Here is a 15,040-nt window from a genome sequence, read left to right as displayed (position 1 = left end):
TGCAAGCCGTTTTCGAGATAATTGAGTGTTTCCATACATAAAACTCACTCTGTATGTATGCAGATGCCCCTAAGGAGACTTCTTGACACCTCAACTAATCACTGGTGTCAGCTACGAGATTTCAGTTTCTCCAAGACTTGTGTTATGGGAAAATTTGGACCAGTCACGAGTCAGAGATTTTCGATTTGGCACTTGAACAGCTGGTCATCATTCTTTATCAATTTATTAGACAAATAATAAATAATTTGGGTAAAATAATAATTTAGAATGGTACTTATGTGTTTATTTCATTTTAGGCTTTTTCTGACCATTTGTTAAATATGTGTACGTTTGATGGGTAATATTGATGATACATACTGGCATGAACACTTGCAAGCAGGGCTGCTTCATCTATTAGGCAATATAGGCAGTTGCCTAGGGCGGCACATTATGAGAGGGCGGCAAAAATACTATACAAAAAATATTTGTATATAAAAATTATGAATCTAGGTTCTGTCATTAAAGAGTATCTCTTTCAAATTACTTTACCGCAAGGAAGCCAAAAAATTGTGCCCAAATAAAACATATAAGGAAATAAGAAAGAGAAATTCAATTTGACGAGGAGACCGATGATGAACTAAACTTTTCAGCTAGGGATGAGATGAAAATCCACATATTCTATGTTATAATCGACACTCTGATAAGAGACCTGAATAGACGTCTGGAATCTTATCAACTAATTTATTAACGTTTTTGTATTATTAACAGATTTGCCAAAATTAAGCAATGAAGAAATTATTAAAGACGCTGAAAATCTGCGTGAAAATACAAAATAAAGACGACGAAGATACATCATTCATACATGAATGTGTTCACCTAAAGGGTCATTGGGATACCACAATAAAATCACCAATTGATATATGCTAATATTTAAAGAAGAGTTAGTGCAGTCACTGAAGGTGGATATGAGCTATTACCTCCGATTTCGTTGAACCTCCATCGATTTGCATGAAAATTGGTGAGTGGTTAGAGGATATCTCAAGGAACAAAGGTTATATGGTGTCAACTTGCGCTTTTACCCTGGGGGTGGATGCCACCCCTTCTCGGGACTGAAGACTATTTTATTAGAAATATCCCCTGAAAATTATAAATTTTATTAGAAATTCGATAGAGGGACAAATTCTAAGCAAAATTTGTTAGATAAAGTTATTAAAATAAATCAATACTTTTTGAGTCATTAAAGATCAAAGATTTTAATTTTTGTGAGAAAAATGCATGTTGTTGCCGATTTTTCATAAATAACTCAAAAACTATAAGATTTTACAAAATAGTTATTACTACCAAAATTAAAGCTAATAGAAAACGAAATAAACTCCGTACTGGAAAAACCTTTTAATGTTAACTAAAAGTGAATTATAGGTAACTGAATGTATATTTTTTCGGCGAGTACCCAAATCTATGTATTCAAGTTTATATAACGGGAAAATGATGCATTTTATAACACAACCTTATAAAACATTTGTCAAAGTACTTAGAAATATCTATCAAATGAGTCCTCGAGCAAGTTGATAGCATTAAAATTTATGCACCAAATATTTTTCAAAATTTATCTTTAAAAATTTTTTCCAAAAAGCTATTGTTTTTTTTTTAATAACTCCGTTAATTTTTACGATATCAGGTTTGCCTAAAAACCATTTGAAAGTTAATTTTAATGGCTATTAAACCCCGTTGAATTTAATCTTTTAAACCCCTTACTTTTTTTGAAATAAAAGGTTAAATGGCCCCGGTTACATGGTTCTCGCAGCAAAATTTAAGTTTTAAACGTTTCTATCCCGGTTATTTTTTACCCTACAGAAGTAGTAAAAAGGTAAAATATTTGATTCAGAAAAAACTAAAATTTGGTTATACATATATCACTTTTTACGTATATTGAGTATTTTTGGAGTTAAGTATTATTAAAAGAAAATGAAAACTACGATAATTTTAAAAATTCTGTTTTTTAAATTACATCTTTTTTTTCAAAAATATGCAGTCTAAACCGCTAAAAATTGTTGAAATCATTACTTATGCTAATATAAAGAAATTCTATGGATTACTATAAATTTTGATTTTTGTGGAAATGGCGTATGTTTTATTTTTCACGTTTTCCTAAAAAGTTCTAAAGGGTTCTCTTATTTTCATCATAACTTGCTTAATTGTGATGCTATTAACTTCTACTAGAGCTCATTTGATAGGTACTCCGAAGTACTTTGACAAGTTCTTAACAGGTATATTTTATAAAATGCATGCTTTTACCGTTATTTAAGCTTGAATACTTAGATTTGAGTACTTGTCGAAAAAATATTCAATTACCCATAACTAACTTTGAATTAACATTAGTTTAGTTTTTTAAGTGCGGAGTGTAGGTATTCAGCTTTTTATTATCTTCAATTTTGGTAAAAATAACTTTTTTGTAAAAGCTTACAGTTTTCGAGTAATACGCGAAAAACAGCTTTAAAACATGCATTTTTACGAAAAAATAAAATCTTTGATCTTTAATAACTCAACAAGTATTGATTTATATTAATAACTTTATATAACAAATTTGGCTTAGAATTTGTCTCTCTATCGATCTATGGTATTATTTCTTTCACCCCCACTTAAAGTGTTAGTTTTCACCACCACGGTAAAAGCGCAAGTTGGCTTCGTGTCATCTTTGTTCCTTGAGGTATCCTCTCACTACTCACCAATTTTCATGAAAATCGATGGAGGTTCAACGAAATCGGAGGTGAAAACCTTTAGTGACTGCACTAAGTGGATTGAAAGATATTTTCCCTAATTTTGACATTGCTTTGCACATTTATTTGTGCTTCCCAGTTACCAACGTGTCCGCTGAAAGGTCATTTTCGAAAATATCAAGAATTAAAATTATTTTCCCATTCAGTATGACGCAAGACCGTGTTAACAATTTGTCGATTTTGTCAAGAACAAAATTTTTTTAAGTCTTTTTTTAAAGATGTATTTTCAATGAAGAATGACAATTTTTTCTATTATAGGTATATAAATATCGTAGTTTAAATCCATTTTTAGTGTATTCTTATTTAAATAAAAATTTCTGCAATTTTGAAGGGCGGCTACTAGAGAATTGCCTAGGGCGTCAATTGACCTAAACGCGGCCCTGCTTGCAATAAGTATGCTACGGGAATATAAAACACCAATTTATACAAAGAGAGTACTGAAAGTCAGTACTCGGTTTTAGTGACCCATACGAGTTCTGAGCCTTGAGTCGCAAGTTCGAGTCTGACTTATCACATCCCTTCCATTTATCTCTGTCCTGGGCTAGTTGTTCTGCTTCGTGTAGTCCTCGGTTAATCAGTATTTTTGTTTGATCAAAATATTTTTGTTTTGATTTTGCTATCGTTCTGATGTATAACTTTGATTCTTCTTCTCTTTTCAATATTTTGCAGCGTTAAGTCTGCCATCCAATGCTTTTTCTCCACTTGATTTTTTTTGCTATTCCAATTATTTCTATAGAGGTTTTTGTGTCAATTTTGAATACTTTCCACATTTCTTCTGGGCTGTCCTGTGTCAGTTTACTAAAATGCTAAATGTTAAAAGTTTACTAAATGCTAATGTTTCCTGATCGGAGTACAAATTTTTGCTGTTATTTTTTCTGTTTCTTTTTCAATCGGCTACGGCTCCACGGGCGAGAAATTGACGCTAGCAGTAGCAGTAAAATGAACTTAAGGTTCCGCGGAACGGAATGGGAATAGCCGAACTGTACCAACTACAGGACTTGTGCGTAGTCGGTTCAGTTCGGCCACTCCCATTCCGTTCCGCGGAACCTTAAGTTCATTTTACTGCTACTGCTAGCGTCAATTTCTCGCCCGTGGAGCCGTAGCCTAAGGTTTTTGGGAACCCAAAATTGGGTGGAAGGTGTTAAATTTTTGTCATTTAATATTATGTATCTCTTTTCAGTTTAACACGATCTCTCATTCTTAATAGAAGCAATTTTTTAATACATGCAAACAATAAAAAGAAATAAGCATTTTCTGATTTTATCGATATTTTCATAAAATAATTTTTTTTCAGGGACGGATCGAGAATGAGGTGTTCAACATTTGTTCGACACATTTGAATCTGGTCAGAATTTTGACGACTATGCATAGTACGGAAAATGATACTGGTAAGTACAATATACGTTTAAAAGTTTATATACGTATAGCAAATACCAATTTAATGATTTTCGATACAAAGATTTTAAAACGATTCTTTATAACGGTATTGGTTAAGGAATTCGTCACAGTCAAATAATGATTAGATAAGTTGGCTGAATAGCAGGTAAGGCTTAAAACACGTAATCGTTTCGGCTAAGCATCTCATCTTCAGGTTGTTTGTTTATTTATTTCGTGTACGGACTACATTGCCCACAAATTTTACAATTGAAGTTAAAACAACTTAAAATAAAAATAAAATACAACACAGTAAAATTTTATAAATAAAATACATTCAAATCACTGTTAAGCAGGCCGCGCACTGAATCGGCATAGAGCGATCGGCTCGGCTAAGAGCAATCGGCAGATTTTGCTATACATGGAAATAAATGAGCCACCGCGCACCGCCTAAGAACGTTCGATAGTCGAACGTTCTTAGGCGGTGCGCGGTGGCTTATTTATTTCCATGTATAGCAAAATCTGCCGATTGTTCTTAGCCGAGCCGATCACTCTATGCCGATTCAGTGCGTGGCCTGCTTTAGTCGATTTCATGGAATAAGTTTTTGACAGTTAATGCTACATCGTATCATTGCCAGTCAGTCTGCATCACAGCTCTCTTTCTGACAGTTTACGAGACTACACTGCAGTAGGTGTCTCCTTGATTGGATCAAATCGCATGAACAGCTATCATCTCCCTCAATGTATCCCCAGGATACCATATTTTGGTTGGATCTTCCGACACATGTACGTAGTCTATTCAGTGTTTTCCATCTTTGCCGGTCAAATAGTGCACCTGGCGGGAGTGCTTCCGAAGTATTTGTGATATTTCCTATTTGCTGTTCTTCCTATATGATAGGTCAAGTAAGTTTTTACGTTATGAGATAATGTCTCGAATGTATCAATGGATGATCTTCTAGATTTAAGTCATTTATATGTAGGAATAAAAATTAAGACATATTGTAAGAAACGAGAAAGTTCATAGACGAACCGGAGTGGAAGATATTATCGAACGTATTCATTCATTCATTCATTAAGCATTACAATCCCTAGGAATTATAGCTAACGCCATGGCGTTTAAAATCCTATTTTTGGCTGAGGTGGATTACTCCTCTGTCATTAACGTTGATGACATATGTAGTTTGATGCCTAAAATGTAGTTTTGACAGTGTCTTCTAGAGCTAGATTAAACAGCTTTGGTGATATTAAATCACCTTGCCCAACTAATGGGTATGGGATTTGTATTTTTGTCTTTAAAAAAGCTTTATTTGAATTTATTTAAGAGATAATTGCATAGTAGAAAGCAAAAATTGCACTGTAGTGTTTTTAATTGTTGAATTTGGCAACACTGATGTGATATTCTCCTCCCAATTGGCTGCACTTTGAATATTTGTAATAGTATAAAGACTACTTTATTCTGTCAGTGTTTGACATTAGTCAGTGTCACTGCCAAGTTTATTCTCTTGTTAATATTGTTTAATTAGGTACAATTTTATGTTGATTAAAACCTTACATCACAGGTTTTACTTAAGCATTTCAATTTAATCAACATAATGGAGAAGTATCTAAGAACCGAAAGGTTCGATGGGGATCCATCTCTGAAATCAACAGCAAAGGAACGGGACCATTGGAAAAAAACTTTTATGAACTTTTTGGCTGCCCAGGTTGTTACCCCCGCTGTTTCTGCTGATGGTTCTGCTGGACCACTCCTTGATATTAATAATATTTAGCTACAACTGTTAATAAATCATATTTCGCCACGAGTATATACCTTGACAAGCGATTGTAAAACTTACAACGAATCCATTCAAACGCTTGATAAAATATACATCAAACCAAATAATATTATTCATGCTCGCCACATGCTAACCACTAGACGACAACAAACAGATGAGACTATCGATTCTTATATACAATCTTGCTGTAGATGCTGATACTAATAAAAATGATACGATCCGTGGAGCTTTTATCGCTGAAATGACGTCCACAAAGATACGATCAAGATTATTAGAGAGTCTGACATTAACTTTGGAAGAGACTTATAATATAGCTATTTCAATGGAAATGGCAGAACTCATCTCTCACGTTTATGCAAGTCAAAATCCAACACTCAGTGCTCTACCTGGTAACTATCAATTTGAGTCACAGAGGTCTCCAACGAATTCTCGGGCAAGAACTGTCCTGCTCGGAAATCCATCTGTAAATCCTGTAATAAAAAGGGGCACTTTGCAAAGATTTGCCGCTCCAAGAGCACTAGTGTATCTACCAATGTATCTGAAGGTTACGATAACTGTACAGCCTGCATTATTGCTGCTACTCCTGCTTCATTGAAGAAAGCTATCGTGCCTGCTTTTATAAAAGGCCTTCGTGCTGACGCCCTTATAGATACGGGTAGCTCTGTCAGTTTTGTTAATGAAGACTTCGCTAACATATGCAAACTCCCTAGGAAGCCATGTACGCAGACTGTTTCTATGGCCTCATTATCGCATTCTTCTCAATTTAAAGGTGTAACTTGTGAAAATATTAAAATTGGTGACCACTCCTATGACAATATTAACTTACTTATAGTTAAAATCTCTGTGCTGATATAATAATTGGTCATGATGTTCTATCTAACGACTCGAGTCTAGAGTTTGAATTTGGAGGACCTAAAGAAGTATTCAAAGTGTGTAGTGTCGTTGAAGCCTCAGTTCCTGCAGTTCCTTTATTTTGTAACCTGACTTCAAATTGTAAACCAGTCGCAGTAAAATCACGCAGGTACAGTGCTGAAGATCAGATTTTTATTAAAAATGAGGTGAAGAAGCTTTTAAACGATGACATTATTGAAGAAAGTCAATCTCCTTGGAGAGCGCAAGTCCTTATCACCAAAAACGAAACTCACAAGAAGCGCCTTGTCATTGATTATTCTCAGACAGTTAATCGATTCACACAACTTGATGCCTATCCACTACCAAATATCGAGGAAATGGTTTTCAAAGTGTCACAATTCACTGTCTTTAGTGCACTAGATTTTCAAAGTGCATACCATCAGGTCCCAATCCTTCCACATAAAAAGCTGTACACAGCTTTTGATGCCGCTGGTAAACTGTACCAATTTCGACGTATTCCGTTTGGTGTTACCAATGGTGTAGCCAGTTTCCAAAGAACAATCGACTGACTCATACGCACAGAAAATCTTGAAGGGACATATGCCTACATTGATGACATAACTTTGTGGCAAGACGAAAGTAGAACATGACAAAAATCTTGAGAACTTTCTGAAAGCCACAAACAAATAAGGCTTGACTCTAAACAAAACGAAGAGCAAATTTAATGAAACAGTAATTAACTTACTTGGTTATACTATAGGCCCAAACCATATCATAAAGCCAGATGGTAGCAGACTAAAATCCTTATTAAAAATGCCTCCACCGAATGACACTGTATCTCTCAGAAGGGTATTGGGTATGTTTTCTCATTATTCAAAATTGATTCCCAACTTTTCCAAAAAGGTCCACACATTAGCTCATGTCAAGAATTTTCCTTTAAACGAAAATGCTTTTTATCATGTTTTGAAAATCTAAAATCTATAGTTGCAAAGTCGTCTGTTCATGCAATCGATGAAAACATGCCATTTGTTGTTGAAACTGATGCTTCAGAACACTCAATTGCTGCTACCTTGAGTCAGGATTCCAGACCCGTTGCTTTCTTTTCAAGATCACTTAACTCTAGTGAGCTGAACCATTCTGCTGTAGAAAAAGAAGCGTACGCTATCGTCGAATCTCTAAAGGAGTGGCGTCATTTTCTTATAGGAAAGCCTTTCACAGTCATCACTGATCAAAGGTCTGTAACATTTATGTTCAACACGAAGCATTCCAGCAAGATTAAAAATGAAAAAAAATACAAAGATGGCAACTTGAATTGGCACCTTATAAATATGATATTGTGTATCGACAAGGGAAAGACAACCAAGCAGCGGATGCTTTATCGCGCATCTGCTCTTGCACTACTACCACGACAGCAGGTGCATCAAAACTCAAGTCACTTCACACAACACTTTGTCATCCAGGGGTAACACGTATGTTTCATTGGATAAAATCAAAGAATTTACCGTTCTCTCTCGATGAAGTCAAGACTATGACTCGTGACTGTCATGTATGTGCTAAAATCAAACCCAGGTATTTTAAAAACGAAGGGCTTTTTCCGGAGCTTATAAAAGCCACATCTCCCTTCGAACGCCTTAGTATCGACTTTAAAGGACCATTGCCTTCGAATACCAATAATCGTTATATTCTTACGGTAATAGATGAGTATTCCAGATTCCCATTTGCTTTTCCATGTAGCGACATTAGTGCCAAAACTGTAGCCAAGAATTTAAATAACTTATTCATGATGTTTGGAATGCCTGCATACATCCATTCCGATAGAGGGACTCAATTTCTATCAGCTGAAGTCAAAGAGTTTCTCAACTCCAGAGGAATTGCAACAAGTAGAACTACTGCCTATAATCCTCAAGAAAATTGTCAAGTGGAAAAGTTGAATTCTACTGTATGGAAAGCTATTCAACTGACCTGTGAATCTCATGAAGCACCCATTGAGACTTGGGAACATATCTACCAAATGTGCTGCATTCCATTCGTTCATTGTTATGTACCGCAACTAACTGTACTCCACATGAAAGAATGTTCGTGCACACACGTAGATCTCCAAATGGGAATACAGTACCGTCATGGCTAACAGAATCAGGACTTGTCTTGATGAAAAGTTTCGATCGGAAAAATAAGTACCAACCTATCGTAGAAGAAGTAGAGGTTATGGAGGCAAATCCTAATTACTCCTTTGTTAAATTGAAAGACGGACGGGAGACCACTGTGTCTAATCGTCATCTGGTTCCAATTGGACGAGGTGAAGGAGAAATACTAGATATACCAGGTCAAGAATCAATATTAGTAGAGGACCCACTTGAATCACATTCAAGTCTCAATGATTCCTCATCCAATGATACAACTACACAAAACATACCGCCCCAGGCAGATACGACTATATCTCCCTCTCCACCGAATTAATTACCCCTTAAAGTACAACCAATGTGCTCTCAGCGAAGCTCATTACCTCCTTAAGAAGCGCCTAGAAGATCTGAAAGAGTTTGTCATTTACCACGGTATATGGAAGACTATAGTGTGGGATAATGATGTGATATTCTCCTCCCAGTTAGCTGCACTTTGAATATTTGTAATAGTATAAAGACTACTTTATTCTGTCAGTGTTTGACATTAGTCAGTGTCACTGCCAAGTTTATTCTCTTGTTAATATTGTTTAATTTAGGTACAATTTTATGTTGATTAAAACCTTACATCACAGGTTTTACTTAATCATTTCACACATACTAACAGCTTTGTTTATTTAATATGTCAGTTTGGCATTTCATATATTTTCTAAATGCCCAATGAACAATGCCCAGTTCTGTTTAAAAACTGGTGAAGGAAGGAGTTGAAGAACAGCAACTCATAAAAATAACCGAGCATTCCAACACAAAATCTATATCTTCCTACCTGCAGATGGACCAGGAACACTATGAGATGATTATTCAACAAATGAGAACCAATACAACGGAGCCTCAACCTAGTTGTTCCAGAAATTTAAATCCACATCCAAAGAAATCGGGAAATAATGTAAACAATTATTATAACTGTGTCCTTAATAATTATTAGTTTTTTAAGATTGGGTTTTGTTGTATTGTTAAGGTGAAACAGTAGCGATCAACAAGTAGCGAAAACGCGTTCCAAGATTGCGGCTGTAATTTTGAATATTTTTTCGAGATATTTGGCACACGTATTCGTAATATAATAAAGAATGGCAGTACAGAGCCCAATTTGAAAAATATATTAATATGTGGAAATTACTCTGTAATTAAATACAATATTAAAAAAACGAGCCTGTACCGCCATTAAGAAGAACAAAAAAATACACTTTCTTCAAATAAACTTTTTTATCCGATGCCTAGATTTTGTGTCATTTTGGAACTACTAATGAAATAAAAAATTTTAGTAGTTCCAAAATGACACAAAATCTAGGCATCGGATAAAAAAGTTTATTTGAAGAAAGTGTATTTTTTTGTTCTTCTTAATGGCGGTACAGGCTCATTTTTTTAATAATGTATTTAATTACAGAGTAAGTTCCACATATTAGTATATTTTTCAAATTGCTCCGCCGGCTCTGTACCGCCATTCTTTATTATATTACGAATACGTGTGCCAAATATCTCGAAAAAATATTCAAAATTACAGCCGCAATCTTAGAACACGTTTTTGCTACCTGTTGATCGCTACTGTTTCCTCTTAAGTAAATTGTTTAGAAAATTATTATTTCTTTATTTGAGAGTTTTACTTTCTTCGAGTAATTTTTTCCCTAAATTACACTCGTGTATCAAAATAATCAGATAATTTAGGTTTCAAGTGTATTGCCTTTTAAAAACTACTCTCGTTCATTTTCACATTTTCAGGCAAAAGTATCGATTATTTTGATTCACTTGTGTAATTACACCCGATAATTGCATATCTATACTTTATATTATGGACCAAAGTTACTATTATGTCGTATATTTTGTTTTCTGTTCTTTTATGATTTATTAATTGAATGCATTATACATTTGAGCAATCTACATATATTTACTAGAATTTAATACGCCGCTTTCAATATAACGTAGTCATATTGTGTTACCTTCTAGCGCTGCTTTCCGAACAACTGACTAACTGTAACGATCTTCCTAAAAAGCCCACTCTGTTTTTTACCTCCCCTTTTCTGTGCGATCTAAACTCGCACCACTCAAAACCATTAAATCTCCGGAGTTAATACAAAATGCATTTGTTGTTGTTCCATTATGTAAATGAAAACTCAAACCACTCTGGCTCGGAAAGCGTGTTCTATCAGCGCTATAATGCATTTCCGGAAATCATAAAAATACTCTGCGATTTAGGTACCTATCATTAATGTTTTCAATAGTATGCGCAAAATGGGAATGACATTGAAAAATTGAGGTAATTATTTATTATTTGTAGAACTCTAATGTATATATTTTTATTAATATTTCATCCATTGTTTTCCCATTCGATAATATATTCACTGAAAAAGCAAAATAATGCTGCCATTAGTTCAATATAATAATTATTCTCGTCATTCATTATATCAATACCAAATTACATGACGTAGGAGACTATTAAAACAGTGATAGGAATTAAAAACATAAAGGGAAAGAGCTTGGGTTTGACGAAGAATGCAAACAAGCCACAGACAAAAATAATGAACTATACGTGCAATACACTTAAAGCATAACACGAGAAAGGCGCGACAAATTTGAAGAAGTGCGAAGAAAGGCAGACAAAATATGCAGAATAAAAAAGAGAAGATACGAAAACGATAAAAGACTAAGAATGGAGGAAGATTTGAATCAGGGTGATACTAGAGGAGCATATAAATTCCTTAATCATCCCAGAGAGGGATGTATACCACGCATTAATCTTTTTAGAAATAGTGAAAAACAAATTATCAGTGACGACGCAGCAATAAAAGTAGGATGAAGCTATTTCGAGGGTCTACTCACAGAACAGATACAAACAAATACAACCCATGTACCTTATTTCAAGATAACAAATGATCAGACCCAGAATAATGAATTAACATACCCACCCACAAGACAGGAATTAATGGAAGCCATTAAAGAACTGAAGAATAATAAAGCTTTAGGGATTGACAACATACTAGCTGAAATTCTCAAAATTGGAGGACACATACTGATAGATAGACTCCGTAACCTAATAACAGAAGTATGGAACGCAGAAAAATTCCAGGAGACAAACTCAGTTACAAAAACTATATAGGCATATCCTTACTCTTTGTGAGTTTTAAGATGTTTACGTGGATCATAACCCAGAAATTAAGTTACTTCCTATTTAGAACAAATCATAGAAGAATACCAGGACGGTCTACTATTGACCAGCTATTCAACGTAAAACAAATATTAGCTAAAGCCTGGAAGCACGACATATATATCTACCAAACCTTTGTAGATTTTCGATAGGCCTATGATAACATAAATAGAGATAAAATATATTTAATTATTCAAGAATTTGGTATACCAAGGAAATTCGTAAAGTTAGTTCAAGCCACGATGACTCACACAGAAGCTCAAGTATGAGTTCAAAATCAATTGACAAATTCTTTCCAAATAACACAGGTGGATGGACTCCGACTGTTTATGTATGAAATATGTTTTATGTTCTTAAACCTAGTAAAGCTGAAAATATGAATTTTAAAATTTATTTTTCTACGGCCTTGCTAAAAGAGCCACTTTTTCGCACGCATTTCGTTTCCGCAAGTTGCACCTTCCCGCACGGCGTGCGTGAAAGTAAATTTTCCCGCACGGCGTGCGGGAAAGTAAAATACCTTGTAATATGGCATTATAATATATTATAACACATGCAATAAACTAATCTTTAGATATTATTTACTAATTTATTTCAAATTTATCTTATTGTGTTCATGTTTTAATGAAATTAGCTCGATAATTCGATGAAATAAAATTATTTTGACATAATATTTAAAAGTCATATCAGTAGACAATTACAATGATTTTGACTCGTCGTCATGGAAACCAATATCGTCGTCGTGGTAACCCATTATATTGAAAGTTTGGTTTTGACAACCTTGTCAAAGAATTAATTTGTGTATTTTCACTTCTTTAATAAAAATTGGTTTAACTCTATTTTTTGTGGCTTTTTTCCAAACGTACGGCCCTATAAAAAATATTGTTCCTAACTCATGCGGAAAGTGTCTTCCCCGCACTCGACTACTTGCCCGAACTCCGCTATCGCGTCGTTCGGGTCAACGTCAGTCTCGTGCGTGAAAGTATCGCTTTCCGTACTAGTTATGAAAATAACTATTTCTACGGCCGTGCTAAAAGAGCCACTTTCCCGCACGCATTTCGTTTCCGAAAGGTGCACTTTCCCACACGGCGCGCGTGAAAGTAAATTTTCCCGCACTAAGTGTGGGAAAGTAACATACCTTTCAATATGGCATTATAATATATTATAACACATGCAATTAACTAATCTTTAGTTATTATTTACTAATTTATTTCAAATTTATCTTATTGTGTTCATGTTTTAATGAAATTAGCTCGATAATTCGATGAAATAAAATTATTTTGATATAATATTTAAAAGTCAGATCAGTAGACAATTACAATGGTTTTGAATCGTCGTCATGGAAACTAATATCGTTATCGTGGTAACCCATTATACTGAAAGTTTGGTTTTGACAACCTTGTCAAAGAATTAATTTGTGTATTTTCAATCCTAAATAAAAATTGATATAACTCTATTTTTTGTGACTTTTTTCCAAACGTGAGGCCCTAGAAAAAATATTGTTCCTAACTCATGCGGAAAGTGTCTTCCCCGCACTCGACTGCTTTCCCGAAATCGGCTATCGCGTCGTTCGGGTCAACAGCAGTCTCGTGCGTGAAAGTATCACTTTCCGCACTAGTTAGGAAAATAACCATTTTTTTTCTAATAAATCAAATAAAGTACTGTACTGAATTTAAAAAATAGAAGACTAATGTATAGGGTATTACTAGGGTTTTCAAACGATATCTTATGTGACACCTTTTGGAATTAAAACATGTTGGAATGATTTTTTTCTACGGCCGTGCTAAAAGAGCCACTTTTACGCACGCATTTCGTTTCCGAAAGTTGCAGTTTCCCGCATGGCGTGCGTGAAAGTAAATTTTCCGCACGGCGTGCGGGAAAGTAAAATACCTTGTAATATGGCCTTATAATATATTATAATACATGCAATATACTAATTTTTAGATATTATTTACTAATTTATATCAAACTTATCTTATTGCGTTCATGTTTTAACGAAATAGCGCAATAATTCGATGAAATATAGTTATTTTCCTAACTAGTGCGGAAAGTGATACTTTTACGCACGAGACTGCCTTTGACCCGAACGACGCGATAGCGGAGTTCGGGCAAGCAGTCGAGTGCGGGGAAGACACTTTCCGCATGAGTTAGGAACAATATTTTTTCTAAGGCCGTACGTTTGGACAGAAGCCACAAAAAATAGAGTTAAACCAATTTTTATTAAAGAAGTGAAAATACACAATTTAATTCTTTGACAAGGTTGTAAAAACCAAACTTTCAATATAATGGGTTACCACGACGACGATATTGGTTGCCGTAACCACGATTCAAAACCACTGTCAGTGTCTACTGATCTGACTTTTAAATATTATGTAAAAATAATTTTATTTCATCGAATTATCAGTAGTAATTGCACAAGAGCTCTGAAATTATTGAATTTTTCCCGAGTGACACTTTGACAGTTTTAATTTCACGAGCCTTCGGCTCGTGAAATTATGTCAAAGTGTCACGAGAGCAAAAATTCTATATTAATTTCAGAGATCAAGTGCAATTTGTTGCGATTATTTTATGAATAAAACTGTTCAAAACCAAAATTTTATTGTAATTTATTTATGTAAGTACCATTAAACACACAGTTTTTATAAACATTTGGCGATTGAAAGTCATCACTTTCATAATTTTTAAAACTTTAATTGTCATTAATGTCACTGAATGTATTTTTTCGTAGCAACGAAGGGCATCTGACGTAATATACTTAACGACGGGAGATTATCAAAAATTATCGATTTAATTCAGATTTCTGTAGCTTTCTATTGGTCAGAATCTCCTATGAATGAAATAATCGCGCTAATTTAATTAAAACATGAACACAATAAGATAATCAAAAATGAATAAGCATTTTCAATTTCGTTGCAACACCAAGCTACAGCCGCGTCATTATTCCAGTTCAATCAAAAAGTGCAGCAAGCA

The 15,040-nt window shown here is 34.5% G+C and overlaps 1 protein-coding gene across 4 annotated transcripts in view; it reads left to right on the top strand.

The window, feature by feature from the left end:
• The window catches only part of LOC114327855 (LIM domain only protein 3), a 616,892-nt gene that overhangs the window by 465,745 nt on the left and 136,107 nt on the right, over window positions 1–15,040 (top strand). For all 4 annotated transcript variants that reach the window (XM_028276570.2, XM_050651703.1, XM_028276569.2 and 1 more), the window contains one exon: window positions 4,051–4,144. In XM_028276570.2, the coding sequence (XP_028132371.1) occupies window positions 4,120–4,144 (25 nt within the window). In that variant the 5' untranslated portion in view covers window positions 4,051–4,119. The remainder of the gene's footprint in view (window positions 1–4,050; window positions 4,145–15,040) is intronic.

The sequence above is a fragment of the Diabrotica virgifera genome, chromosome 5 (assembly GCF_917563875.1).
Source record: "Diabrotica virgifera virgifera chromosome 5, PGI_DIABVI_V3a".
NCBI lineage: Eukaryota > Metazoa > Arthropoda > Insecta > Coleoptera > Chrysomelidae > Diabrotica > Diabrotica virgifera.
The sequence above is the reverse complement of the archived record's forward strand: the minus strand, read 5'-3'. Positions and strand labels throughout refer to the sequence as shown.